Source organism: Cryptomeria japonica, chromosome 1 (genome assembly GCF_030272615.1).
Source record: "Cryptomeria japonica chromosome 1, Sugi_1.0, whole genome shotgun sequence".
NCBI lineage: Eukaryota > Viridiplantae > Streptophyta > Pinopsida > Cupressales > Cupressaceae > Cryptomeria > Cryptomeria japonica.
In genome coordinates this window covers 434612501-434639501 of record NC_081405.1, presented here as the reverse complement: position 1 = coordinate 434639501, position 27001 = coordinate 434612501, and the positions used below count along the sequence as shown (strand labels likewise).

Here is a 27001-nt window from a genome sequence, read left to right as displayed (position 1 = left end):
AAAAAGCCAGGATTGAAGAAGATTTAAAAGCAGTTAACTCAGTTGTTATGGCCCAAGGAATGACAAATGTGGAATTCAAAGTTGAAAAATCCCTCAAAAATTAGTATTCTAAGATTCTGCAGAGAGAAGAACTGTATTGGAGGGACAAGGCCAGGGAGCATTGGGTTGCTGAGGGGGATATGAACACCAAATTCTACCATGCCTCTGTAAAGGCAAGAAAATGTGCAAACAGAATCTGTTCGATCCAAGACAAGAATAATTCCTGGGTCCATACCCCTAAAGAGATAGAACAAGTGGCTCTTGACTACTTCAAGTGGCTATTGGGTGATTGTAGGAAGGATGAGCCCACCTCCTTCCCAGCTTTAGATGATATAATACACCCGGTGTTATCAGATGCGGATGGGAAGATATTGATGGCTCCTTTTACCTTAGAAGAAATTAAATCGACCACCTTTGCGTTACATCCAAACAAGGCACCTAGCCCAGATGGCTTAAATGCTAAGTTTTTTCAAAAATGCTAGAACTTTATGGGGGTTGATATTTGGAGAGTGGTCAAAGATTTCAGGAAGAATGGCAAATTTATCAAAGAGATAAATCACACCCTGATATATCTTATTCCCAAAAAGCAGAGTACATTGCTATGAAGGATTTTCGACCGATATCTCTTTGCAACACACTATACAAGATCATCTCCAAAGCTATGGCAGAGAGACTTAAAGCTTTACTCCCAAAGCTGATCTTAGAACATCAGAATGGTTTTACACCGGGTAGGGAGATAGCCAACAGTATTATCCTAGTCTCAAAATTCATTCACACCTTGCATAAAGATAAGATTGGGGGAATGGTAGTTAAATTGGATGTGGAAAAATCATATGACCGAGTAGTATGCCAGTTCCTGCTCCGTGTACTAGAAAAATTTGGTTTTCCTCCCCAATGGATAGCCTGCATTAAGTTTTGTATCTCTTTGGTTAATTTTTCCCTGCTGGTTAATGGGAGCGTTTGTGCTTTTTCCCTGCCACGAACAAACTAAGACAAGGCGACCCCCTCTCCCCTTCAATTTTCATCATTATTGCAAAATTTTTAGGAAGATTAATTTAGAAAAAACATTCGCAAGGGACATGGAAAGGCATATGCATCCATGACTAGCTATCTACCATCACACATTCTCAATTTGTAGATGACACGGTGGTCTTTAGGGAGGCCTCTGTGGCAGAAGCTAGATGCATACTAGAAAATTTGAACCAGTATTTAGAAATCTCGGGCCAAGTAATGAACAGGGATAAGTCACAACTCTTTCTCTTTAACACTAGCAGACAAATTCAGACAAGAATCTTGGGTATCCTAGGGATCAAGATAGAGGAACTTCCTATGAAATATTTGGGCATTAAAATTGACAAGGGATGTCGTCAAACACACATTTGGGAGGATGTGAAACAATCCTGTATCGCCAAATCAACACAATAGAAGAATAGATGGTTATCTCAGGATGGGCACCTCACAATGATCCGATCAGTTCTGTCGGCTATTCCAATCTATAGCATGTCATGCTTTAGAATGCCACAGGCAGTCAGGAAGAATTTAGATAACATGATGAGAAAATTTGTGTGGGATGGGGCTAAAGATACTAGCAGCATTCCCCTCATCAATTGGGAAATGATGTGTTATAATAAAGAATCGGGGGGGACTGACTTAAGGAAAATGGATCTCCAAAACATTGCCCTTGGAGCAAAACTCTCTTGGAAGATGTATCATGAACCCCAAAAACTCTGGTGCAAAATCTTTCAAAAGAAGTATCTTGACATGGATCAACCAGACAAAATCCTTACAGTGGCAAATGCAGACAGATGGTCTTCAACTTGGAATTTTTTATGGGAGTGTAGATCTGTGATAACTGACCACATCTCTTGGCACATTGGATATGGGTACACAACAAAATTTTGGGAGGATTCATGGGAGGGTGAACCTGTGTTAAATGAATTGTTTATGGAGCAGGATTGGACCAATTCAATCAAAGACAGGTACGGTTCTTATGTTGAGGACTATTTTGACCCAGACCACTCAAATAGTAATATCCAAAAGTGGAAACGGTGGATTTTGGATGTCCAGATCTATGCGATCAGTTAAGATCCATCCTTAGCAGAAGAAATATCCTTGTGTCCAATGCAGACGATAATATTTTCTGGTGTGGCTCAAAGTCGGGTGAGTATTGCATGAAGTTGGGATATAAGGTCCAAAGGGCAATAGGCCCATTCACTGATTGGTCGTCTAAACTATGCTGGCACAATAGACTTCTCCCCAAAGCTGGCACTTTTCTATGGATCGCTCTTCATAATCGAATCCTCACAAGGGATAGGTTCAAATTAATAGGCATCTTTGGTTCAAGCATATGTGTCATATGTATGAATGCGGAAGAGTCGGTTGATCATCTACTCTATACTTGCCCAATGGCAGTGTCCTGTTGGAATTGGTTTTTAGAAAAAATATGCTACACAACAGTTAGGAATTTGAATTTGAAGGATTTCCTCGCTTCGTGGCCTATGAATAGATCTTCTATGTGGAGCGATATTTGGATTACAGGCCCGTCAATGATAGCTTGGCATTTATGGAAGGAAAGGAATAGGAGGATTTTTAAAGATAAATGCCTCCCAGTGGATAGACTCATCGACTATATCAAAGTGTCCATAGAGGAATTGATCAACAGGAAGCAAAGAAAGCAATTTCGACACTTTACTGATTGGGACAGAAAAATGGAGGAAAATTGGTCCCTGGCCACCCTCTCTCAGATGCCAAAGCTCTCAAAGAAGAAAGGCATTAGAAAACATATCAGATGGAAGGCTCCCCCCGCGGGATGGCTGAAGTTGAATTTTGATGGTGCCTATCGAGGAAATCCCGGGGCCTCTGGTTTTGGAGTTGTTATTCGTAATAGTGAAGGCAAGTTATTATTGTGTAGTTATGGGGCCTTGGGGGTGGCCAACAACAATGAAGTAGAAATTCGGGCCCTCTTGGAAGGCCTTAATTTATGCGTTACCAATAAAATGACCAAGATCGTCATTGAAGGGGATTCCTTAGTTATTATTCAAGGGATTATCAAAAGGGGATTTGAGAGTAGGAACCTAAACAAATGGGTCCCATGCATATCTCAACTCCTTAATGATATTAATCACTATGAATTTACTCACACATATAGAGAGGGCAATTGGGTGGCAGATTTTGTCGCCAATTTGGGGGTTGACATCCCACTTGGTACTACCACTTTTGATATACAATCAGTCTCAGAACCAGTCCACGATCTAATCAAAGCAGATTACGCATAGTAAGGTTCTACGTCGGGTTCACATTTTGGCGGCATGCTAGGACACTTTTGGTATGCAGGGTCTATTTTTGAAAAATAATGGTTGCAGATGTTATAGACAAGTGGACCGTGTGCATAGTAGATCTGTAATCTACACTGACACTTCTCGATCTCTCGGTTCACGAGAGATTTTACAATCCTCATTGTGGAAAGTGTTGTTCGGTGGAAGCTCCTAGAATGGGATGTTTCCTGCTATTTATGGGATCGTTCTTTGAATATCTCCATACCCGAAGTGTCTTTTCTTGAGTTGGGACTGTGGATAATGGCCTTCTTTGGAGACATCTCGTGTGTTAACTGTGAAGAGGACCTGAGGGGGCAACTACAGAACTTGTTCTTTATAGTGGATGCGGCCTATGATGCCATGGAGGGGTTGGTAGGTGTGGTTCTCAATCACCAAAGGAATTGGTGCGACTCAAAGGTCCTTGAAGCCACACTTATCCCGATGGTGGATGTTCTGGAGTCAAGGGAAAAAATGGTTGAGCTTCTAGGCGGATTTGTTAAACCTCTCCTAGTGGACACAGTGGCTAATTGTATTTTGAATTTACCATCCGATCAGAGACTGAGTATCCTGAAAGTTTATTTTCAGATGGAAAACTATCTGCCATCTGAGAGCTCGGAAGAAGGTTCATCTACAGAGGATGGGGAGGAGTCGGACATCGAAAGGCACAATCGTGCTATGGAAAAATATATGGCGAAGATGGAAGAACGAGATAAAATGAGAATCTTCTACGAGAACACATGGGAAGTGTTTCGTTGTGATGTTATGAACGGCAATATGGAACCCTTCAGGCATTTACCCAAACTGAGGAGTAGTGGTTGTCGGATCAATTGACTAGCAATGTCATCCATGTTGGTGAATGCATTTCTGTTATTCTACAAGCCCTGCATGGCATATAGTAGTTGTTAGGCCTTCATGAAATGGTTTATGGTTTTTTGATTCGAAACTTTATGTAATCTTTTTAATTATTAATATAGGGCGCTATCCCCATACTTGATAGCACTTACCCAAAAAGTAAAAAAAAAACAATCAACAGTTTTTATTTCCCCAATTATCCAATTATTACATGAATCCAGGAAAAATCATCAAAAAAAAATGTATACCCAAGATCACTCTTATGAACCACTTCAATAGCATAATGATGATAGAAATGTCCTTCACAACCATAATGAATATTTAGATGATATAGATAAGTTTTTAAAAATAAAATGAGTCTAAAATTACATTGAAACATATTGAGATCACATCCTTCAAGAACTAATATTATAAGGAGCTCAATTACTATGTGTTTTAAACCTTAAATAATTAAGAACACAATAACTCCCTCTTACAAAAAATGATGAATATCATGAAATATGTACATAAATGACACTACTCATGAGAATTATAGAAATAAAGAAATGAACAAAGGGATAGACTTTATTGGAAATTCCCATCATGGTTCCCTTGAAAGACTTCAAAATATACCAACCATATTTTTTATGGTGCCCATGAAAAGGCTTTAATCATCTAAGCCTTCGATCAATCATAACTTAATGTATATAAAGGATACTCTTAAAAGACTTCAATTTGGTTCACCTTCCACTAAAGGACATAAGTTTAAGGAGATAAATTTCCCTATCCCTTTGAGATTTTAAATGCACAAATACTTATTGTTCCACACTTTTAAACACCAAAATTAAACAAATACAAAGGAAATTGATGATCAAAGGTTCATATTGAGAATTTTATATCGCTTTCCATGAGGTGTCCTACAATGATGATTATAAATGTTATCTCTTCTCTTGTATTCTACAAAGACAATATTTGATTGGTTTGATCATCTACCTAAATAGACAACAAAAAATTTCTTTAAGTCAAAGAATTTTGTTAAAAACTTTCCATACAATGTCAAACATAAATTTATAATATTTGACCTTTACAATGTAAAAAAAACTAAGGTGATATTTTTTTTCTTTACTTGAATGATGACTAAGCCTAGCTAGTATGTTTCCCTGGTCTATAGTGAGAATAAAATTGTAAAAAAATCTTAATTTTGAAATGCATTCCATTTATGAGTACATTGTGTATCTTTGACAAGATCATTGAAAAATATGTTCAAATCAAGAAGGAATTAGTTTTCGAAGAGAGTCAAATTTTTTAATCAAGGTTTATTACGACAACATAGCCAAAATGAGAAGCCCAAAACATACAAAAAAAATAGTCAATCATGACATTAGTGATACCAAATATATACAAATAGTTAAAAAAGACTTGTATTGCTTGTAGGGCAACATGAAATAAAAACAAGAAAATCCAATACACAACTTGCATGAAACGTTGGAGAATATATTCAAGAAACTCTTACAAGTGGTATGAAGACCATGAATGCTATGAATACCACTGAGTGAAAGGCCATAAAACTAACAAATGCATGAAAGTTAAAGATTACATCCAATATTTTATAGATCAAGGTGACATTAAAGTAGAAGGTGGACATCTTCACTTGATGTAGGTTTGGGAATATACTAAAAATTGTTTCCAAAACATGATCAAGCTTAAATATCTCTCAAATAAAACTTATATACACATATGATATATACTTTCATAAATCCTCTTATGACTATGAATTCCGTTCCAATGGAGAATTGGCTATGGAGATTCCGCGCGGTCAGAGATGCTTTGTCGATCGGGTCGAGTGCTCTCGGGAACGGGCCAATCCATTGGGGAAAGAGGGAGTCGCACGACGAAGCGGGCATATGATGTTTGATTCTTTACGAGGAAGCACTCTCCGAGGGCATATGATGTATAATTCCTCGGATAAGATTTCGGCAGTCATGTCGGAAAACGACCTTCCGGTCCGGATACGGAAAAACTCCATCCAGTTCCCGATGGAGACGGAGTTTTGCGAATTCTTCCCGGAACTAGAAGATCATTTCGAGATTTTCGAGCATATCCGAGGGTTCAATGTGACTATTGCAACTTCGGCCAACACGCAAGAATAAATGTTCGGGACGGCCGTTGCTGTCTCGCCGAAGCGCTATAGAGGTAGGGGTGGCCATGTGCCAGCCGCCGCTGGCGACAATATCCTCAACCAACTACTGAAGGAAGGCCGCCGGCGCGCCCTCAAGTGGAACAGCATCCAAACGAAGACGAAGCACCTGTTCGGAAAAATCATAATACAAGAGTCTATCTACATAGACCTGATCATATCGATTTCGGGCGGGGCGTAAGTAAGGTTATAGTCAATTCGGCTCCGGAGGCCCAGAACCATTTCTTCTCCAAACCCACTGTTCATCAGGGTGGGAGGGAATCTATAATTGGGTGGGGATATTGGCGAGAACAGTAGGAGGCGGCATAGAATTCGTTTATTCGCGGCTCAGAAATCGCATCCCGCGAATAAACGACGCTCAACTCACGGGCTCTCTTCACTCACGTCGAAGTGGTTACTACATCCGCGTACAAATCTCATCAGTCGTTACCTTCTGCTCCTTCATAATCATTTCTTATGATTGGACCTATTCCACCACTATCAAAGGTAGGGCGTTTCATTGTGATGCCGATCGCCAACCAATTCCATAGTCATTTAGTACGTCCTCCCGCCCGCTACTGACCCATCCGGTACTTATTCCTGATGAACACCCGCCCGGTGATTAAGGTAGATTCATTTCCCCGATCAGATGCCTTGGTTGCTACATGATCATGATCAAGACCCTATTGACCAACCCTTCTTCGAGTGAGTCTGGCCCCGGGGACTCGATCGAATCAACTGCCAATAATCCCTTCATCTGAAGATAGTGGTCTAAGCGCGAATTCAAATATGGATGGATGTTGAGTGTTCGGAATCCCAGGCAGACCCGGAACATAGAACATTTAGGAGCAAACTCATTCACAAGGTGTTTGGCACCGAGCTATTTCGAGAAGTGTAACCACCTCTGGAACTATAGCGTGAAGATTCCCCCGCGACTTTAGTCTGATCATGGGCGTTCGCCCATCCGGGGGTTAGGCCCATGATCGGACTAAAGTCCTCGCAGGTTAAATGCTGCATCGAGAGAAGTATCACTAGTCAATGGTTCTACTGTTCCCCCCTCAATGGTTCTACCGTTCCCCCCAAGATTCGAAGTTGGGGTGACTGGAGCGAAAGAATATCGTATGAATCTTTCCTGCTTTATCATACGAATTTTGCATTGAAAACTCCTCCGGGAGAAGCTAGAATTCGTTCCGTTTGGATATCGATCGGTCCCAGTCCGACACGGTTGACGCGCCATTGGTTCCCAGAAGAGTCAATATCTCCATCGGCTAAACCCCATCTGACCCCGCCTTTGGACCCGTATCCTGTTCGTACACGATCGACGGAGGCCTCTCCGACATGTGCTACTACGTCTTCAGTAGCACGCTCCTACTCCGTCTTTCCCTCCATAAGTTATCAAATTTGGTGCCCTTCGATCCCCAGTTGCTATGAAGGACGAAGGGTGAGATATAATCAATTTTTTCACCCAAGTGGTTTCTGCTTCTCCCCGTTCTTGTTTCTAACTCTTCCCCGGGCAGTTCCCAATGTTCGGCACTTCCCATGCTTCGCGGGGACAACATCAACTAATTTGCTCATGATCAAGTTACAACCTAAGATCTTTGACCACATTATGTCAACTGTTCGTATTTCGTTCATTCCACCAATATGCTCCCAAGTACCCGTAATTGCGATCCGTTTGCCAGAACCGAAGGGTCTTTCTGTGAAAACCTCCGCGAAGAATTGTCGTTCTTTCATGGTTTCCCCGCTTCCTACAGCAGCTTTTTCCGCACCTCCGGATATCTGGTGTCAAATCGTCGCTTGTTCACCTATTCATCTGACGATGGAGTTGACCATCTCGGTGGCATCGATTGTACGAGTGAGGGAAACCGGTCAGCTTGGCTCTCCCTAGGGCAAGGGTCGAACCATAGGGAGAGGGTAGGGCCGAGCTCCCCCCACCCCGGCACTAATAGTTATAGTAGGGGCCCTCTCATAATGGGTCTGGGGGAGCACCCCACCCCTTTCTAGTTCAACTATAGTGGGGGGGGGCCCGCTCACCCCCACCCCCCCGGCACTATAGTTATAGGGTGGCCCTATCCACAGTAGGGCATATAGCAATAGAGATCTACCTACTGATCTCTATTCGATTCGCACGCCAACCTCTAGTTCCCTCCCACTGCCATTAATCAACCTGCTAATGAAAGCAAATATATCGAGACCCTCTGCCATTAATGTACGCCCCAGTCGAATTGTAGGGGGCCCTTCGACATGGTAGGGGCACCCCCAGCCCCCTACAATTCGGCTGGGGGTCCGTCGAGACCCTCCCCCTACCCCCAGCCGCCCTACAATTCTATGGGGGTAGGGGAAGGGTGAATCAGCGCAGGGCCCTACTCGAGCTACCTCCGTTCGAGTCTTGACTGGAGCCCCCAGCCCCCGCCCAATAACTATAATGGGGGGGTGGGGGGGGCGGGGCCCTTCAAATAGTAGGGGGGGGGTAGCTCGATTGTAGGGGGCAGTCAAGCCCTACAATTCTATGGGGAGAGGTTCCCCCGCCTTACTATTCTAAGGGGGTTGTAAGGGCCCTACTATTCTTAGCCAGGGGGGTGGGAGGAATGGAAAGTCGACTCTTAAAGCAGGGTGGGCCCTACTATTCTATGGTGGAGGCTATAGATTGGGTTGGGTGGGCCCTTACGGGCCATTGAATCTGCCGCCCTATGGGGGCATGTTACATATAGAATCGAGAAGAATCTAAAAGGGAGAATAGTAGGGCTATCGAACGAAAGAACTAAAGTTCGACTCAATTGTTTCTTGCCCGTAGGGCTTTCGAAAGAACTTTAGTTTAGTTTCAAAAGAAGTTCGACGAAAAAGAAAGATTAGTTTATTTCGTGTGTGGGGAAACTTGACTGGAGGGAGATTCTAGTGGAGGTAGATTAATTGTGGGGGGCTCAAGTCTTTCGGAAATAAAAGTAAGACAGAATTACTCGAGCGAATTACTCTGGGTGGGGGCGTTGGGTCGGTTTTACAGTCATATGACCTAAACCCATATCTTTAATTTTCAATGAGATGGTCCGATAGCCTTGGAACGGTTTTACGAGTATTACAAGTCCGATCCTGCTGTCAGATTGTTCACGGAACGACTATGGAGATTATTCGGACCATATTTAGGCCTAGTATTATCCTGATGTTCATCTCTATACCATCATTTGTTCAGTTAGACCCCCGCTCTGGCGACTTGTGGTGGGGAATTTGAGCCCCCCACCCCCCTACCATTCTATAGGCTAGCAACCTGATTCCATCAAAACCCCACTTGTTTCGAAACAATGGGCGGAACCATGGCCCTAATCACGGATCTCAAGACGCAGCAGCAACACCTGTGATGCAAGGAATCATTGACTCACATCAAATCATTGCCGATGAACCATCATGGTATCTCCCCCGTAGGGCTGATTCTGATTTTGGTTCTCGTATCACGGATGTTGGTTCGAAAATAACCCCACTGTGCATTTTAAGCCCCCTATCTATATAACTGGCACTATAGAATTACTCTCCTGCTGTCGGATTGTTCGTGCAACGCCTTACGAGATTATTCGGACCATATTCCCAATGAGACGACTCTTTATTGGACTATTCCATAAACGGATTCTACTCCATTTACCCACACTAATCACGAGTTCTTCTCCATCTCCCTCGTATATCGTCGTAATGCCCTTCATCACGAGTTCTAAAAAAGACTTTTCATGCCATTTCCATTCAAGTCCGATTCGGATTCCTCCGCCGTTTTCTCTCCCCCCCGAGCCTTTCTTTCGGAGTGATAAAGAAGATGGTACACTTGAATCATATCCTTCAAGTACTTATTGCTCGCCCGGAATTCCACTTCTGCAATTGGTAGGTCACCGGGTTCTTAGAATCAGTCGTGTTTTCCGTAGTTTTCCCATCTTACAACTCCCGTACCAATTTGATCGATTCGGAATGAATTGGTTCAACATTCTACTAGGGAGCCCGATCTTGACTCTGATGTGTGGTATTCATTCTCGTTTGGCTCTTGGAATCCCCAGCAGTGGTTGGAACAGCTCGCAAAACTCAACCACTTTACCTACTTTATCGCCCCCAATCGTTTTCCGTACCTCTATCGAAACGAAATGGTTTCGTGTTCCTTCATCGATCGGTTATTCCCCTCCGTTCGCATCTCCCTTTCCAATTTCGGTCTCAATGGGGCCACGAGATTCAATGGCAAGCAGCAATTGAATTATCGCCCGAGGGTCCACTGGCGGGGATTTATTATTGCCCGGGTGGGTGGGGGATAGTGCAGCTAAAAAACCCTGCCCTTACGTCAGTCAAGGGCAACTATCCATCCATGGGTATGCTCTCTCCCGGCTGGGAGAGGCGGCCTATCCACCCTACCTAACTATATAACCCCGTAGGGGGACATTGGACCTTACAAGTGGTATTGGACCGGCTGATGCTTCAAGAGTAATTGAAGGATCAGCATGTCGCAGTATATGAAAGACGGTGCGTTATCGTTGCTTCCACCTCTGCTTTCTGGTTTTATGTTTTATGATGTTATATATGTGTATTTGACTGCTGCTGGAATAAGGCCTTGTTTTCGAATAAGCACCTCATATTATTTGTTTCCTCGCTTCTCCTTTTCACTCTTAAATTTACCACTTTGACTGCGGCCACTTAAAGTATTAGATTAATGGCTCTTACTTAAAAGTAAATTTCGGATAATGCGACATATTTTTATTTAGCCCTTCATTTTCTCATTGCCACTTGTTCTCGGGGGGCAATAGTAGCAGCATTATTGGCTTACGCGGAGCTCCACCTCTTGCTCCTCAGACTTTAATTTGTTTGGGGCTTACTTTTTGTTTGGTTTTTCTAGTCACTGAAATGAAGATAGTGCGTTTTAGCCTTAGCCAACTCCTTTACGCCCTTTATTTCCGCATCTTTGTTGGCGGTCAACTCACTATCAAAGTAATTATCAATGATGTCAATGCCAATGAAATGAATCCCCTTGGTCCTTTCCGAATGAGGTTAGCCTTTGCCTCTCCTAACCTCGCCAATTTCGAAGTCTTCTCTCTCAAGCCTTTAGACATCTCTAGAGTTCGATCATGAGTCATGAATGCAGTCTCCAAAGTACGCCTTAGCAGAAGTCAAAAGGATATCTACGTTAATACATCTAGACTTACCGGTGGTCTTAGAATCCCTAGATGTAATTTGCTTTTAAGGCTTGGAGACTGGGATAGCAGTGTCATTGAGAAACACTGGTTTGATTCCGGAATAATAATCTTATCAGCAGGTGGGTCGGCCGATGCCATCTTCTATGGCCGACAACAGCTCTGAGGGGCCAGCAGGAATACTCGCGCATCATCAGATGCAGGAAAAATTGCCTGATCATCACCCTTACCATCGGCTTTCTCCCCTTTTCCCTTGGTCTCTTCTACTCCGGGATCCAATGCTTCTGGAGCTCCGTTGTAGAAGCTGATTGCCCATTGCTCATTTCCCTTGAAACACCTTTCATTCTCCTGAGCATGATCAGTCTTCCCTGTATCATCTTTTGGTCTCTCGACTTGAATTTCGCCTTCTGAGTCGTATCCAGCCAGTCGACGGATAGATATAATTGCCCTCGCATCCACTTGTGGAGTTAGGCCCCCTACAATTCTAATGGGCCGATTCAAGTAGAAAGAATATTTTTCCCTTTCCCGATGGATAGACGGATCGTCGAATCGATCGATCGGCGGCCCCTAAAAGAAGATTATTCGGATAAATAGATGGATCGTCGAATCGGTGGCAAATTATTCGAATGATAGACGAATGAGAGACGAATCGTTGAGGCAGATAGACGAATGAGAGACGAATCTTTCTCTATCTTTGCCAGATTATATACGTAACATGCCAACAGTAATAGAAACCTCCCGGGGGGGCCACCCATCCACCCCGGCCTATTCGACCACCCACAATAACCCCTTCTAATTTGTCTTCTTGGTTGCCTGATTGGGATAGGAGTTCCTCTTTGTCTTCTTGGTTGCCTGATTGGGATAGGAGTTCCTCTTTGTCTTCTTGGTTGCCTGATTGGGATAGGGGCTAGGGGGAAACCAGTGCCAGGGGGTGGTGATCCGATGCTCCACCCTTCTGGCCGGTACATCCAACCTAATCAAGTTCCTTCTAGACTTAGAATAGTCAATTAATGGCATTTCTGGCGCAACTATAATGAAGAAAGGGGGCGGATAGTTCAATGTTACGTATAGAATTGGGCTGACATATGGAATCGAGAACTTCCCATAAATCTTCCGGAAGCATCTATATGACTGTGGGGCAATAATCCCTACTATTTGAAGGGCCTCCCACCCACCCTTTCCTAGCCATAGAATAGTAGGGGCCTCCCACCCTGCATGCAGGGAAGCCTAAGTGTAGGGAAACTCTAGTTCCGATAGCCCTACTATTAGGCTTGATTCTATACCAATGACTTGAGGTTGATAGATTGATTTGATAGTTATGTTTTGGTATTGATGTTGACTTATGATCTTGATGATGTTATTTAAACGATATCGACGTCAAAAATGGTGATGTTTCCTTTTTTATGATAATGCTCTTAACGAACTGATGCTCGGTATTGGTTGATTGCTTATGGACTAAATAATGATGTTGTGACTTGATGCTATTTATTATTGACGATGGTGTTGGTTGACTGATTAATTGTCATTGCTTGATGGTGATATTGGTATAATGATTTGATGACGTTGTTTGTTTGATGTAACATTTGAGGAAACAGAAGGAAACAAAGCTTGGGAGAAAGCGATGCAGGACAAATAGAATGCCTTGATTAAAAATGAGACTTGGGAGTTAATTGAATTGCCACAAAAAAAGATGGAAGTATTGAGAAGCAAAAAGCAAAATTAGTAGCCAAAGGCTTTGCACAAATAGAAGGAATAGATTAGAATGAAACCTTTGTACCTGTAACAAAAATGAGTCAAACTAGGACAATTTGGTAATGTTGCACAAAATAATTGGAAAATTCATCAAATAGATGTTCAAGTGCATTTTGTCATTACTTTTTAGAAGAAGGTATCTACATGGACTAGCCACAAGGATACGCAAAGAAAGGAAAGGTACATCCTACATGCAGACTAAAGAAAGCACTATATGGACTGAAACAAGCACCAAGAGCATGGTATTTGAGAATTGATGCACGTTTTAATAAAAAAGGATTCCAAAGAAGTCATTCTAATCCTAATTATCAAAATTTTGAGAGGGGTCTAAATGTCTTATGAGTCCTAATCTAATAAAGATTCTAGTGTTAGTGGCAGAGGGAAAAATGAATATTAATGACCCATGGTAACTATAGGTTAATGAGATAAGTAGTTTTAGAACTTGACATGGATCCCATTGACAAAGGGACCTTGGGATGGAAGTGTATGAAGAGCAATGGATTATGGTGATGGCCTGGTGGATTATGGGATGAGTTTGCCCTTTATCCCCTCATTTTACTCAGAAATGGGAAAAGGACAAGGTCGACCCTGGTTTGGATCAAGGTTTTTTTTAGGTGTTGGTTCTTCGAATGAGATTGGGGCTATGGATAATAATATACCAATGGGAGGGTGTTAAAATGACCTATCATTTTGACTAGGTTATAAGGAAACTATCCCTCATGGACCTAATCCTTTGGTCTTTATGAATGATCCACAAACATTAGCATTGGAGAGTAGGGATGTCTTGGCTTGTCGTATCAGTACTGACGCCCCTTTCAGAGATACGAATACCCTCAGAGGTCAACGTGGCCCGTGTTAAATCGGTACTGGGATAAATTAAGAAATCCTCTTTCCACACAAACACAATTATAATAAAACTTTTATTGTTCAATGAACACATGTTGAGGCACAACAAACCTTAGGATCCCATATACCTACTCCCATAGATAGATATGATATTATCAAACAACTTGAGAAGTATTCAATAAATATTTATATCTAGATCTTCTCAAACCACTGTGAATTCACCGAGACATATTAGATACAATCTTGAAAGAGTTGAGTGTTTTTAGAACTCATCATGCACCTCAATTTTTATTATTATATCACCTTTACTCTTGAGTGCATGATATGTCCTATACCATAATCCTCCTCTTCATATGAAATCTTTTGTTTCCAAACATAAAATCAAGTGTGTACAGATAGATAACAACTTTGGATTAATTTTTTGTACCTATTAATCTTTAAACTCTTGGGATACATAGTTATAGATTATTTAGAACTCCATACAATCATAATCAAAGACTATGATAATGCAAAAAAGGAGACTACTGAAAGAATCATGCTTCCCATCCAATTTTGACTTGTTGTCCATAAGACCCTCTCTCATTTTGTTGATATTTAACTTCCATATAAAATTATCCTTCGTCACCAATGGGTACATTCCAACCACACCCACCAATATCTCAAATTATTTCATGGAGGCATTGAAGTCAACATCCTAGTTGGTCAATACTTCTAATATTGTAAAATATTTGAGGTTTTATTCCTAAAATCAAAATACTATTTCATCACTAAATCTATAGAGCCACCATCTTAATTAAATTCCTCTTATATTTGATCCTAATGCTATACAGTCCAACCTAACTCCTTCAACTAAGGTCAATATCATTGATAAAGGGTGCGTCAAGTATAAAATCAAAGAGGCCTTCCACATTGGGGTAATTCCATGATCACCTAAATCCCATGGTCATCCTAACATGGAATACAAGTAGAAGTGAGAGACCTTGCACTATGGATCAACTACTTTTAACAAACATGGTTTTCTCTTCTATGAACAAATTGGATCCTCAAAAGTGTCATAGTTACACATTGAAGAGAAATATGCCTCTATTTTTTGATACATTTGACTATGGAGATAGCCACCCAAGACCGAGAGGCCTAATGGAAAGAACAATGAAATGAGAAGATAAAGAATTAATTGTATTCATATCAAGAATGTAAATATAATGAATCTAAAATGTATTAGAGACTATTTCTTACATAGGCCAAGGTTAGACATATAATAACATAAGATTATGACATATGTCTTGATCTTATGATATGACACGTAAACTGATAACTTATCCAAGTTGATTATGGTGGAAAAGTGATAAATATCCACTTAAAGTAGGAATTCCACTTAAAAAGTGTGAATAATCCCAAGTGTTTCCTAAGTAAACTTACCTAAGATGTGTGATTAGTGCGTAGATGTCTAATTTGCTAGGTGAAACCCCCCTTTTATACCAAGACCCCCCTTAAGTGAAACTTAGGGAGATTGTACACAAATACAAACAATGCAAGATGCAAAATAGGTCCTAGCAACTAGGCCATGCTAGGTGTTGGGAAAATAGGTGTTGTACACCTTAAATAATAATACTTAGGGAGATTGTACACAAATACAAACAATGCAAGATGCAAAATAGGTCCTGGCGACTAGGCCATGCTAGGTGTTGGGAAAATAGGTGTTGTACACCTTAAATAATAATATTTATAATTATAATATCTATTTATTATGTGAGTTTCCCATGGACATGTAAAGTAATATTTATTTATTTGATGTTGTGCATGGATGTGTAACATGTAGAGATTCCTTGGGAATATTCTTGGGCCACTTGATGAGTTGTATTTTAATATTGGGATAATATACTATATTTATTTAATATTGAGGAAATTAATTTCATAAGGTTGCCAATATTAGATGTGGGGTCAATCGGTAGTTAGCCCATGTTATTTGCACATGGTTTTGATGTAATACCACTTGGTGGTTTTGTGGGAGCTTGTGTGTATAAAAGCAACTACAAGGGTAGTTGTTTGGGTTAGCCAAGTTTAGGATTTGTGGAGGTTGGAAGCATGGCATGGGATGTGGTTACATGCTTGTTCACATAGAGTGATTGTTGATGGTTGGGGTTTTGAAAGCTTTCATGGATGTATTGCAATGTTAAATTGTTGAATAATACATGGATGATGGATGCTTTTGGAGGCTTGGGTTTTCCCTCATGAGGGTTTTCCTAGGGTATATCTTGTGTTAACTTTGATGGGTATGTTGACTATTCTTTGCATGTGGATTCTATGTGATTATTTTGTTGAAATCTCAATTGGGTTATGTGGAAATTGTCATAAAGTTGGCTGCAAGTTTCCTTTCAAGTGGTATCAGAGTTATGGTTTATGTTGTTATAACACTAGGTGTTGAATCCATGAATGCATGAAAGAATGTTAGATAAGACAAGATATGAGGGTTTGTTGTAGGTTGTGGGGTTGCAGATTTGTGGGTTTTATTTCATATTTGGTTTTATAGAAATTTGTTTCAAATTGGGTTTTCATGGATTTACATTTTGGGGGTTTTGGGGGTGAAGTTTCAGATTTGACCTCGTGGGACAAAATGGACCCCAAGGTTGTGATCAAGGAGGCCAATAGATGAATTTTGATATAAAATATGCCCATCTTTGATGATGTTGAACTGAGAAGCAAAACATTTTAAACGATATGATTGTACAGTCATACTGCCTGTGAAATGTCATCGTCTGAAAAAAATAAAAAGATTCCTACAAAATAATACCTATCGGCTTTTTTGTTAAATAAAAAAAGTAAAGATAAAAAAATGAAAAAAAAGTTGAAATTGAAAAACAATTTAAAAATAAATAAATATTGGTGGGGGATGGGCCACCACCTCCATCCTCCCACGGGTCCCGTGGGTATCGACAGTACCTGCAGGCCCGTAGACCTGCATGGCTTGTTGCCCCCTTGGCTAGTGGTACCATTGGTACTGGTGGCATTGATGGGATTCTCTCAACCAAGACACCAGTATCGTGGGGTCCCATGGACCACCCACTTCAGTGGGTTAACACAAAAAAAAATTCCATCAGTTTATTTAAAAAATTAAAATTTGGTTTTTATATAAAAACTTTGAAATATTTTTGAAATCCATCTAGCAGATTTATATTCTAATTTAATTTGTGGATGGGTCTGGCCAGGGGCAACCTGATATTATTTTATTAAAAAAAAAATGAAAATCAATTATGGGGCATATTAGAGAGAAAAATGAAAAAATATTTTTGATGGAATATTGGCAAAATTAATTTTTGGAGTCCATGCTTGCATATAGTCTAATAGGTTATTTTTCTACAATGGAGCATAACTCGAGCATATGATGTCAGATTTTCAAATTCTTATAGTTGTTGGAAAGGTGACTTAGTGTATGGAGAGGCAACAACAATGAAGGAAAATTGAGAGGCAGGGGGTGAATCAGTTTTCACCATATTAAAAAAAATAAGCACAATATCAGATCTAAAGAACTGCAACAAGAATAAAGATAAACACAATAACACCAACACACATAACACCAAGATTTTTGACGTGGAAAACCCGGTTAAGGGAAAAACCACGGTGGGAACCTACAATAGTATGTGTAAATATTACAATGGGGAATGCACATGCATTCAGACACACTGCTCAAAATAAGATGACCCAGAAAGATCCAACCCTCAGGGAAGGTTCACTACCTTACAATAATGATTGAACTACAATCTGGATTACATGAACTGCAAATATAGCATCTGCCAATGCTTGATGATTGTTCTGATTAAGCACATTTGTCTGTCCTGCAACAATCTCTACTCAATACACCATACGAAAGGATGAATTCATTTGTTCGCACATACACCACTCTCTGATAATGCAGACACAACATCACACCCAATTTACATGACTATACCACCTATTTATACAAATCATCAACCTTTACTACAAGGTCGGCCAAATCCTCAACCCTTAATTACAAAATTACATCATACAATATATAAATCAACCACTAGACCAATATAATGACATAGATGACATAGCATGGACCTAAATCAAATCTCCAAACACTCATATCCACTGGAAATCTCGGCAAGATCAACTGCAACACATTAAACCACCAAAAATGCCGCATAACATGAAGAATATCACCGGATCAACAAAATCGCCAATACCACGCACAAGGATCAATACAAACCATAAAAAATAGGACACGATCAGGAAACACCAACAAGCATGTTAGAACCATCCGCAATAGTTGCATCAACACCATTTATTCAAATCTTCATCGATCAACACACTAACTCACAAGAACACTCAACAGTAGCAATTTAGACTAGAAAGATAGCTCGTGGAGCACCAAATCATGAACCATCTGAAATAAAGATACACATTAACATCCAAAATACTCTCCCAAATCCGCAACCAAATATATGATCATACTGGGGCACAACATATCAAATACCAGAACACTGTAATACTGAACACAGAAGAACAATCTTCATACCGGAATCCACAACTCGACCAAATCACCACATAGCATCATAGAATCAATAAATAATTATATATCTCTAGTTGATTCAACATCCCAAATAGTAAACCAACTAGATCAACTCACTGCAAACACCAGAACACCAAACAACTCTCTGCAATACCAAAACATAGGAATATGTTGACATCAATGACAACAACATATCCTAGCTGACGTAGAGCCATGCAACAAAATAGGTGATAAACTTCTCTCACCCACAACTACTATGTCAAAATCAAGTTTTTTTGTTTGTTCAAGGTGTCAAACAACACACCTACCAAGTTCTCAACTCACACAACAACTTGTGTGACCAGATCCATAAAGGATTAGTATCTTCCAGTACTGATGGGATGAAAACACTCTACCCTTTGTGAATGGTAGACAATCTTGTAGTACCGATGGGATGGAAACCTATTGGATTTTGTCTATTGGTGGTCTAATCAACACAAAACATCCATAAGATCTAACTACCAAATGTGTTAGGGGGTACTATTCTCATAACTGTATCGATTGACTAGTAGCCCTACCAGTTGAGTTCTCCACACATAACTTAATAAAATTTCAAAGGACAAGAAAATCTAAGGGAATATTTAGATACCCTTTATCAAGTTACATAATTCCCCAAAATTTTAGAACCTAACCCAAAGTTTGAAAGGTCTATATCCTTACTATCCTTCCAGACCTAATTAAGCCAATTAAGCCTAATTTCCAAAGAAAGTACCCCTTGTATTAGCCCCCCAACTAAACCAACACTTCTTCAAGGTGGGGTAATGTGTCAAACCACCAAAACCAAGGTTTTAGGACTTGATCCCATCTTCTTTGTCCACTGCAAGTGATTTTTATTTCTTCAATGCAGGCAGTCACATAGAGATGCCCGCCTAGGGTCAATTCAATCTCTTCAGGCTTGGACCCTCCCTGCAAACCAACACCAAAATATTATGGTACAATGGCCCCTCTCAAATTTTACCACAGGTTGTTTAGTCCTCTGGTGAAAATGTCAGATTAAGGGCATTTTTACAGTGAAACCCTAGGTACTTGTAGGGTTTTGACCAGTCCGGATAGGGTTTGATGGATCTCTACAACCTGATTGTTAAAAGACCTCAAACTTGTTTCAAATTAAAGGTAAGAGACTTCCCTAACTCATCCAATTATTTTCAAGCATCCACCAATCCATATGGGTCAGAAATAAACATCAAACACACAGAATTTCAAGAAACTCCAAGTATATTGTATTGCTCCAAAACTCCAAAACATCACCCATTTCAACAACTTCAACAACCATAAAATCGATCCAAGTGGGCCTTATATATCTTCCCTAATGGTTTCCAACCACTTTTCAAACTTTTGAACCATTGGAGGATTAGTTGCCCCTTTTTACAACATTTTGCAATGACAACAAAAGTTGTCAACTTGCACTTTTCAAATTTGGCGACTCCAAGGTGCATTCGGCCCATTCCAAGGATTGGTCTGATGTTTCTAAGACCAATATTTATTTCTTGACTCGTGTCTAGACTCCTATTGACCCACATGGTCATTTTCCCATGGTGGCTTATAAAATGCAACCATGACAATGTCTTACATCAATTGGGTCTTATTGACTCACAAACCTATCAACCTACTACATATGATCATTTTCACCTCATGGGTGATATTAGACTCTTTAGGCTTCATTTATGTCTTTGGGTTCTCCTGCACCATACTCCCCGGGTGGTTGAATCTCAAGTCCAGTTGAGATGATTTCTTGCAATGTAGTTCCATGTTTCTTCATCTGGTCTTTATCCATCCATACTGCATCTACCTCAGGGAGTCCTTGCCACTTGACAAGGTATTGTTTTTAGAATTTATTCCTAGTTTTATTCACAATCTTGGCATCCAAGATCCTCTCAAGTTTGGGTGGCCCTTGACTTGGAAAGTATTTCAGTATGTCTACAACATCTTCCACTAGGAATGTACCATCTTCCTACCCTGTACCTTTGAATGGTGTCAGATCTTGAACATTAAAGATTGGGGATATACCTATATATGAAGGTAATTGGATTTCATTTGCATTGTTCCCAAACTTCTTGAGTATTTGACAAGGTCCAACCTTCCTCATCATGATCTTTGTTTGTTTCCCTTTTAGCAATCTCTCCTTTTTCAGATTTGTCCATACCATGTTTCCAACTTGGAACTACACATCTCTCTTTCTTCTATCAGCCTGCTCCTTGTACTTCTCTGTATTTTTCTACAATTACATCCTAACTTGGTCATGAATCTCCTTTATCCCTTCAACAAATTCTTTTCCACAAGCATTGATATGTTCAGTTGAGGGTAGGTTTCTCAATTCCAGCACACCTCTTGGATTCAACCCATAGACAATTTGGAAAGGGCTTCTTCCTATTCTCCTATTAATGGAGTCATTATAGGCATATTCTTCTTGGGAGATGATGGAATCCCACTTTTCACCATGCTGCTTGGTGAGGCACCTTAACAAAATTTTGAGTGACCTATTGACCACTTATGTTTGGCCATATGTTTGGGGATGATATGTTGAACTAAAACACAAGTTCGATCCTAACATCCTCCATAAAGTCCTCCAAAAATGCCCTAAAAATTTCACATCTCTGTCTGACACAATGTTCAAGGGTAAACCATGTATTCTCACAACCTCATTGAATAAAAGGTTTGCAACATATGTAGCATCACTTGTTCTCTTGCATGGCAAGAAATTTGCGAAACCTGTCAACAACCACAAAAATATTGTCAAAACATTTTTGAGTTATTGGCAAACCCATCACAAAGTCCATGCTCACACTTTCCCAAGGTCTTGAAGGAATGGGAAATGGCTGGTGTACTCATGCATTTGTTCTTGTCCCCTTGGCCTTTTGATACACCACACATGAATCCACAAATTTTATGACATCTTTCTACAATTTAGGCCAGTGATAAAATCTTCTCACCAACTCAAGAGTTTTGTCTATTCCAAAGTGTCCTCCCATGCAACCCCTATGCTTCTCCTTAATTATGTTATCTCTCATTGAACATTTAGGAATGGATAACTATCATCCTTTGAAAAGAAGACCATCTTGAATCAAATAAGCAGAATACTCTAAATGATACATGCTATTAAACTCAGTGCATACCTTGTATATGTCTTTGAAATCTTAATCTGTGTCATACATACCCTTGAGGGAATCAAATCCTACACTCTCCAACTGGATTTTTGAAACTATTAGTGCCCTCCTACTAAGAGCATCTGCAACTTTGTTTGAGACACCTTTCTTGTGTTCTATTGTAAAGGTGTAGGCCTGAATGGACTCAATCCACTTCATATGTTTATGGCTCAATTTCTCTTGACTATTTAGGAAGCTTAGTGCCTGATTATTTGTATACACAAAAAACTCTTTTTGAAGAAAATAGTGCCTTGACTTATTTAATGCTTGAACTAATGCATACATCTCCATATCATAGGAATAATATTTCTTCTTAGCATCATTCAACTTTTTACTAAAAACTACCATTAGTCTACCTTCCTAGCTGAGTACTGTACCTATTGCCAAATGACTTGCATCACATTGAATTTGAAAGATTTTGTCAAAATCAAGTAAGGTAAGAACCGGTTGTTGGGATACCTTTTTGCTCAACATTTCAAATCCTTCATCCACTTCCTTGGTCCATGAAAATTTTCACTTTTGTCCACCATTGATGGTCTCTAACATGGGAGCATAAATCTGGCTAAAATTCTTGATAAACTTCCTATAAAAGGTAGCAAGGCCATGAAAAATACTTACATCACCAATTGTTCTAGGAGTTGGCCATGTGAGAATGGAATTCACTTTATCAACATCCATTTTCAGATTTCCTCTAGAAATCACAAACCCAAGGTAAATCAGTTCCTCTTGCAAAAACACACACTTTTCCATGTTTATCATTAGTTTATCTTCATTCAACCTTCTTAAGACCATATCCAAATATTTTAGGTGCTCCTCCTTTGTCTTGCTAAACACTAGGATGTCATCTAGATATAGTATGACAAACTTACCAATGAACTCCTTCAACACCTCATTCATGAGTCTCATGAAAGTGCTAGGGGCATTTGACAACCCAAATGGCATCACCCTCCATTCATACAACCCTTCATTTGTTTTAAAAGTAGTTTTCCACTCATCACCTGCTCTAATCCTTATTTGGTAATAACCACTTTTTAAATCAATCCTAGAATAATAGTTTGCACCTCCTAAACAATCAAGCAAATCTTCTATTCTAGGCACAGGGAATCTATACCTGATGGTTATCTTGTTAATGGCCTAGGAATTAGTGCATAATCTCCATGTTCCCTCCTTTGGTTCTAAGATAGTTGGGACCACATAAGGGCTCAAGCTCTTCCCTATTAAACCTTTATCAAGCAACTCTTGGATCTGCCTTGCAACTTCCTCATTTTGTTGGGGAGTCATTTTGTAGGCTATCTTTTTTGGTAAGGTGGCACCGAGAATGAAGTCAATGCAATGACTTATCTCCCTTATTGGTAGTAGGGTCCTTGGCAACTCTTCTGCAACTATGTCCTTGTATTTTCTCAACATTTCCTTCACCTCCTTAGGGACTATCACCCTTTTCTTTCCTACCTTGCCATCTGCAGTGGATTCTTCTCCTTGCCTTGGTATTGACATCATTTTAAAATAAGGTGTTCCTTCTTCCTTGATTGCCTTGAGGAACTCTTTTCCTTTCATGACCATAATATTGGCCTCCTTCTCTTTCTGATCCTCACTGTTATCATGTAGGGGTATCAATTCAATCACCTTTTGATCTTTGGTGATGGAGTAGGTGTTCTTGTGTCCATCATAATGGGCCTTGAGGTCATATTGCCATGGCCTCCCAAAAAGAAGATGACAGGCATCCATCTCAACAATATCAAACATAATTTTGTCTTTGTATGCTCCTATCAGAAATTCAACCCACGATTGATACTCTACCAAGGTTTATTTTCCTTTAGTAAGCCAAGAAACTTTATATGGAAATGGATGAGGAATTCTTCTCAATTTTAGTTTCTCTACCATTTCTAAGGATACTAAATTTTTAGTTGAACCTAAATCTATTATAACCTTACATACCTTGCCTCTTGCTTTGCATGTGGTCCGGAAGAGTGTCTTCGTTTGTGGAGGTTTAGTATTTCTTGGCACCTTCAACAATGTTCTCCTCACCATCAAGGATTCTCCTCTCTCTGGAAGTCCATAGGAACAGGTGAATTGACACTCTGACAATCAGTGTCTTGAACCAAATGTGTTCTCCTCTCTCCTTGGGAGCTTGATTCAGTCTTCTCAGGGCACTTGGCTCTAGTATGACCTACTTGATTGTAGGTGTAGCATCTGAAAGGCTCCGAGCTTCTTCCACCAAATCTACATCTTTGATTGGGTCTTGGTCCTCTGAAACTTCCTCTTGTGTTACCATCTCCATGCTGACTTTCTTGATTAGCCTCTCCTTGTGGCCTAGGACTATGTCCTCTACCATTCATATGGCCTCTGAATTTCCTGCCCCATCTACCTCTGTTATTCTGATAATTCTTTCTCTTTGACTTCTCCTCTACCCTTAGTGCTAACTGAAAGCACTTATTTACTGTCTTTGGTGCTAGTATGTTGATCTCATCTTGGATACTATATTTCAATCCACTAAGATATCTTGCCAATTTCTCTGGTTCCTCCTCATGGTGTTTGGTCCTTAGACTCAACCTATGAACTCCTTGGTATATGTACTCACATCAAGGTCTGTTTGTCTCAAACCTTGTAACTTCTTGTAGACTTGGACTTCATAGTCTACTGGCATGAATTGTGCCTTCACTTTTTCCAACATTCTATCCCATGAGGTTATCATACCTCTACCTTCCTTCACCCTCTCACCTTGGAGGTAATTCCACCAAGTGAGTGTTGCTCTTTTCATCTTGGACTTACCAAAGATAACCTTCTTATTCTTAGGGGTCTCTTTGCATTCAAAATGGTTGTTAATGTCTCAATCCAATCCATCACTTCTTCTACATTCATTTTCCCACTAAACATAAGGATGTGATATTTACTTGATGAGGATTATCTACCAATGGACTTTAGGACCTCAATAAATTCTCTTTTATCTACAAGTAACTCATCTTCCTTCCTTGGGGTTTATTCTTCTCCCCCCTATTCTTCTTCTCCATCAGAGTCACATTCACCCTCCTTTCCTCTGCCCTTGGCCTTCTCTAACTCCCTCACTCTATTTTTAAACATCTCTTAAAAAAAATTCTTCATTTCATCTTGATACATACTCTTAGGAGGCATGTTTCTAGCCTCTCCATCACTTCCCTCCGTGGACATACACCAAAAATCACTTTCCCCAAGTGATCCAACTCACTTTGATACAAATATGATGTAGAGCCAGGCAACAAACTAGGTGATAACCTTATCTCACCCACAACTACTATGTCCAAATCAAGTTTTTTTGTTTGTTCAAGGTTTAAAACAACACACCTACCATGTTCTCAACTCACATAACAATTTGTGTGACCGGATCCATAAAGGATTAGTATCTTCCGGTACCGGTGGGATGAAAACACTCTACCCTTGTGTGAATGGTAGACAATCATCCGGTATCAGTGGGATGGAAACCTATTTGATTTTGTCTATTTGTGGTCCAACCAACACAAAACATTCATAAGATCTAATTATCAAATGTGTTAGGGGGTACTAGTCTCACAACTGTCCTATTTGTCTAGTAGCCCTAGCGATTGAATAGTAGCCCTACCAGTTGAGTTCTTCACACACAAATTAATAAAATTTCAAAGGACAAGAAAAGATAAGCGTGAATTCATATACCCTTTATCAAGTTACACAATTCCCCAAAATTTTAGACCCTAACCCCAAGTTTGAAAGGTTTATATCCTTACCGTCCTTCCAGACCTAATTAAGTCAATTAGGCCTAATTTCCAAAGCAATTACCCCTTGTATTAGTCCCCCGACTAAACAAACACTTCTACAAGGTGGGGTATGGTTTAAAACCACAAAATCCAAGGTTTCAGGACTTGATCCCATCTTCTTTGTCTACTGCAAGTGATTTTCACTTCTTCAGTTCAAGCAGTCGCATAGAGATGTCTGCCTAGGGTCAATTCAATCTCTTCAGGCTTGGATCCTCCCTACAAACCAACACCAAAATATTATGGTAAAATGGCCCCTCTAATATTTTCCCATGGGTTGTTTGGTCCTCTAGTGAAAATGTCAGATTAAGGGTATTTTTATAGTGAAACCCTAGGTACTGGCAGGGTTTGTGACCAGTCCATATAGGGTTTGATGGATATCTACAACCCGATTATTAAAAGAACTAAAAATTGATTCAAATGAAAGGTAAGAGACTTCCCTAACTCATCCAATTGGTTTTAGGCATCCACCAATCCATACCAGTCACAAATGAACATCAAACACGCAGAATTTCAGGAAACTCCAAGTATATTGTAGTGCTCCAAAACTCCAAAACATCACCAATTTCAACAAAAACCTTGGAATCAATCCAAGTGGGCCTAATATACACTCCCTAATGGTTTCCAACCACTTTTCAAAATTTGGAACTGTTGGAGGATTAGTTACCCCTTTTTACAATATTTTGCAATGACAACAAAAGTTGTCAACTTGCACTTTTCAAATTTGGTGACTTCAAGGTGCATTCGGCCTATTCCAAGGATTGGTTTGATGTTTCTAAGACCAATATTTATTTCCTAACTCATTCCTAGACTCCTACTGACCCACATGGTCATTTGTCCATGGTGGCTTATAAAATGCAACCATGACAATGCCTTACATCAATTGAGTCTTATTGACTCACAAACCTATCAACCTGCTACATATGATCATTTTCACCTCATGGGTGATATTAGACTCTTTAAGCTTCATTTGTGTCTTTGGGTGCTCCTGCACCACTAGCAACAACAATATCCAATATTTATGGCATGTTTAGTCTTGGAGATTTGGAGTTTATGTCATTGTACACTCAGTATGTATCTCAAATTGCTCTCATGTTAACATGGTTATCAATTTTGGTTTGAGTATGTATGTTACATTGTTGGGTCTACAAGTGGTGTCCAATTATAGGTGGTTTATACTTACATGATTGCATTTATGGCTTGGATATGTGTTGTCTATTCTCAAAGACCTTTCATTGTTGATGCATATTCAGATTGGTGGATTGGTCTAGTCACATGGTTTGTTGATTTTGTTGTCATGTTCAAGAGGAGAGATGTGGTTACCAAGTACAGTCATGGTGGAGGACCTATGGTGTTGAGTATGTGATGCTGACAGGTTGGACACATTGAGTGTTAGTTGCTTGTTTTCTGGAGGTGATC

The 27001-nt window shown here is 40.0% G+C and overlaps 2 protein-coding genes across 2 annotated transcripts; both read left to right on the top strand.

Annotated features, from left to right (window-relative positions):
- Nucleotides 1-5983: 5983 nt before the first annotated feature.
- On the top strand, nucleotides 5984-6334 carry LOC131066068 (large ribosomal subunit protein uL5m-like). The gene has a single exon (XM_058000746.2). It carries the CDS (start codon nucleotides 5984-5986, stop codon nucleotides 6332-6334), a length of 351 nt encoding a protein of 116 aa, XP_057856729.2.
- Nucleotides 6335-7339: 1005 nt separating this feature from the next.
- Nucleotides 7340-8249, top strand: LOC131066075 (uncharacterized tatC-like protein ymf16). The gene has a single exon (XM_059210340.1). The coding sequence runs from the start codon at nucleotides 7340-7342 to the stop codon at nucleotides 8246-8248; it is 909 nt and encodes a 302-aa protein (XP_059066323.1). The 3' UTR covers nucleotide 8249.
- Nucleotides 8250-27001: the final 18752 nt, after the last annotated feature.

Excerpts from the sequence above, each read along its gene's own strand:
- LOC131066068 (XM_058000746.2), top strand. The coding sequence starts at position 5,984 with ATGGAGATTCCGCGCGGTCAGAGATGCTTTGTCGATCGGGTCGAGTGC.
- LOC131066075 (XM_059210340.1), top strand. The coding sequence starts at position 7,340 with ATGATCGGACTAAAGTCCTCGCAGGTTAAATGCTGCATCGAGAGAAGT.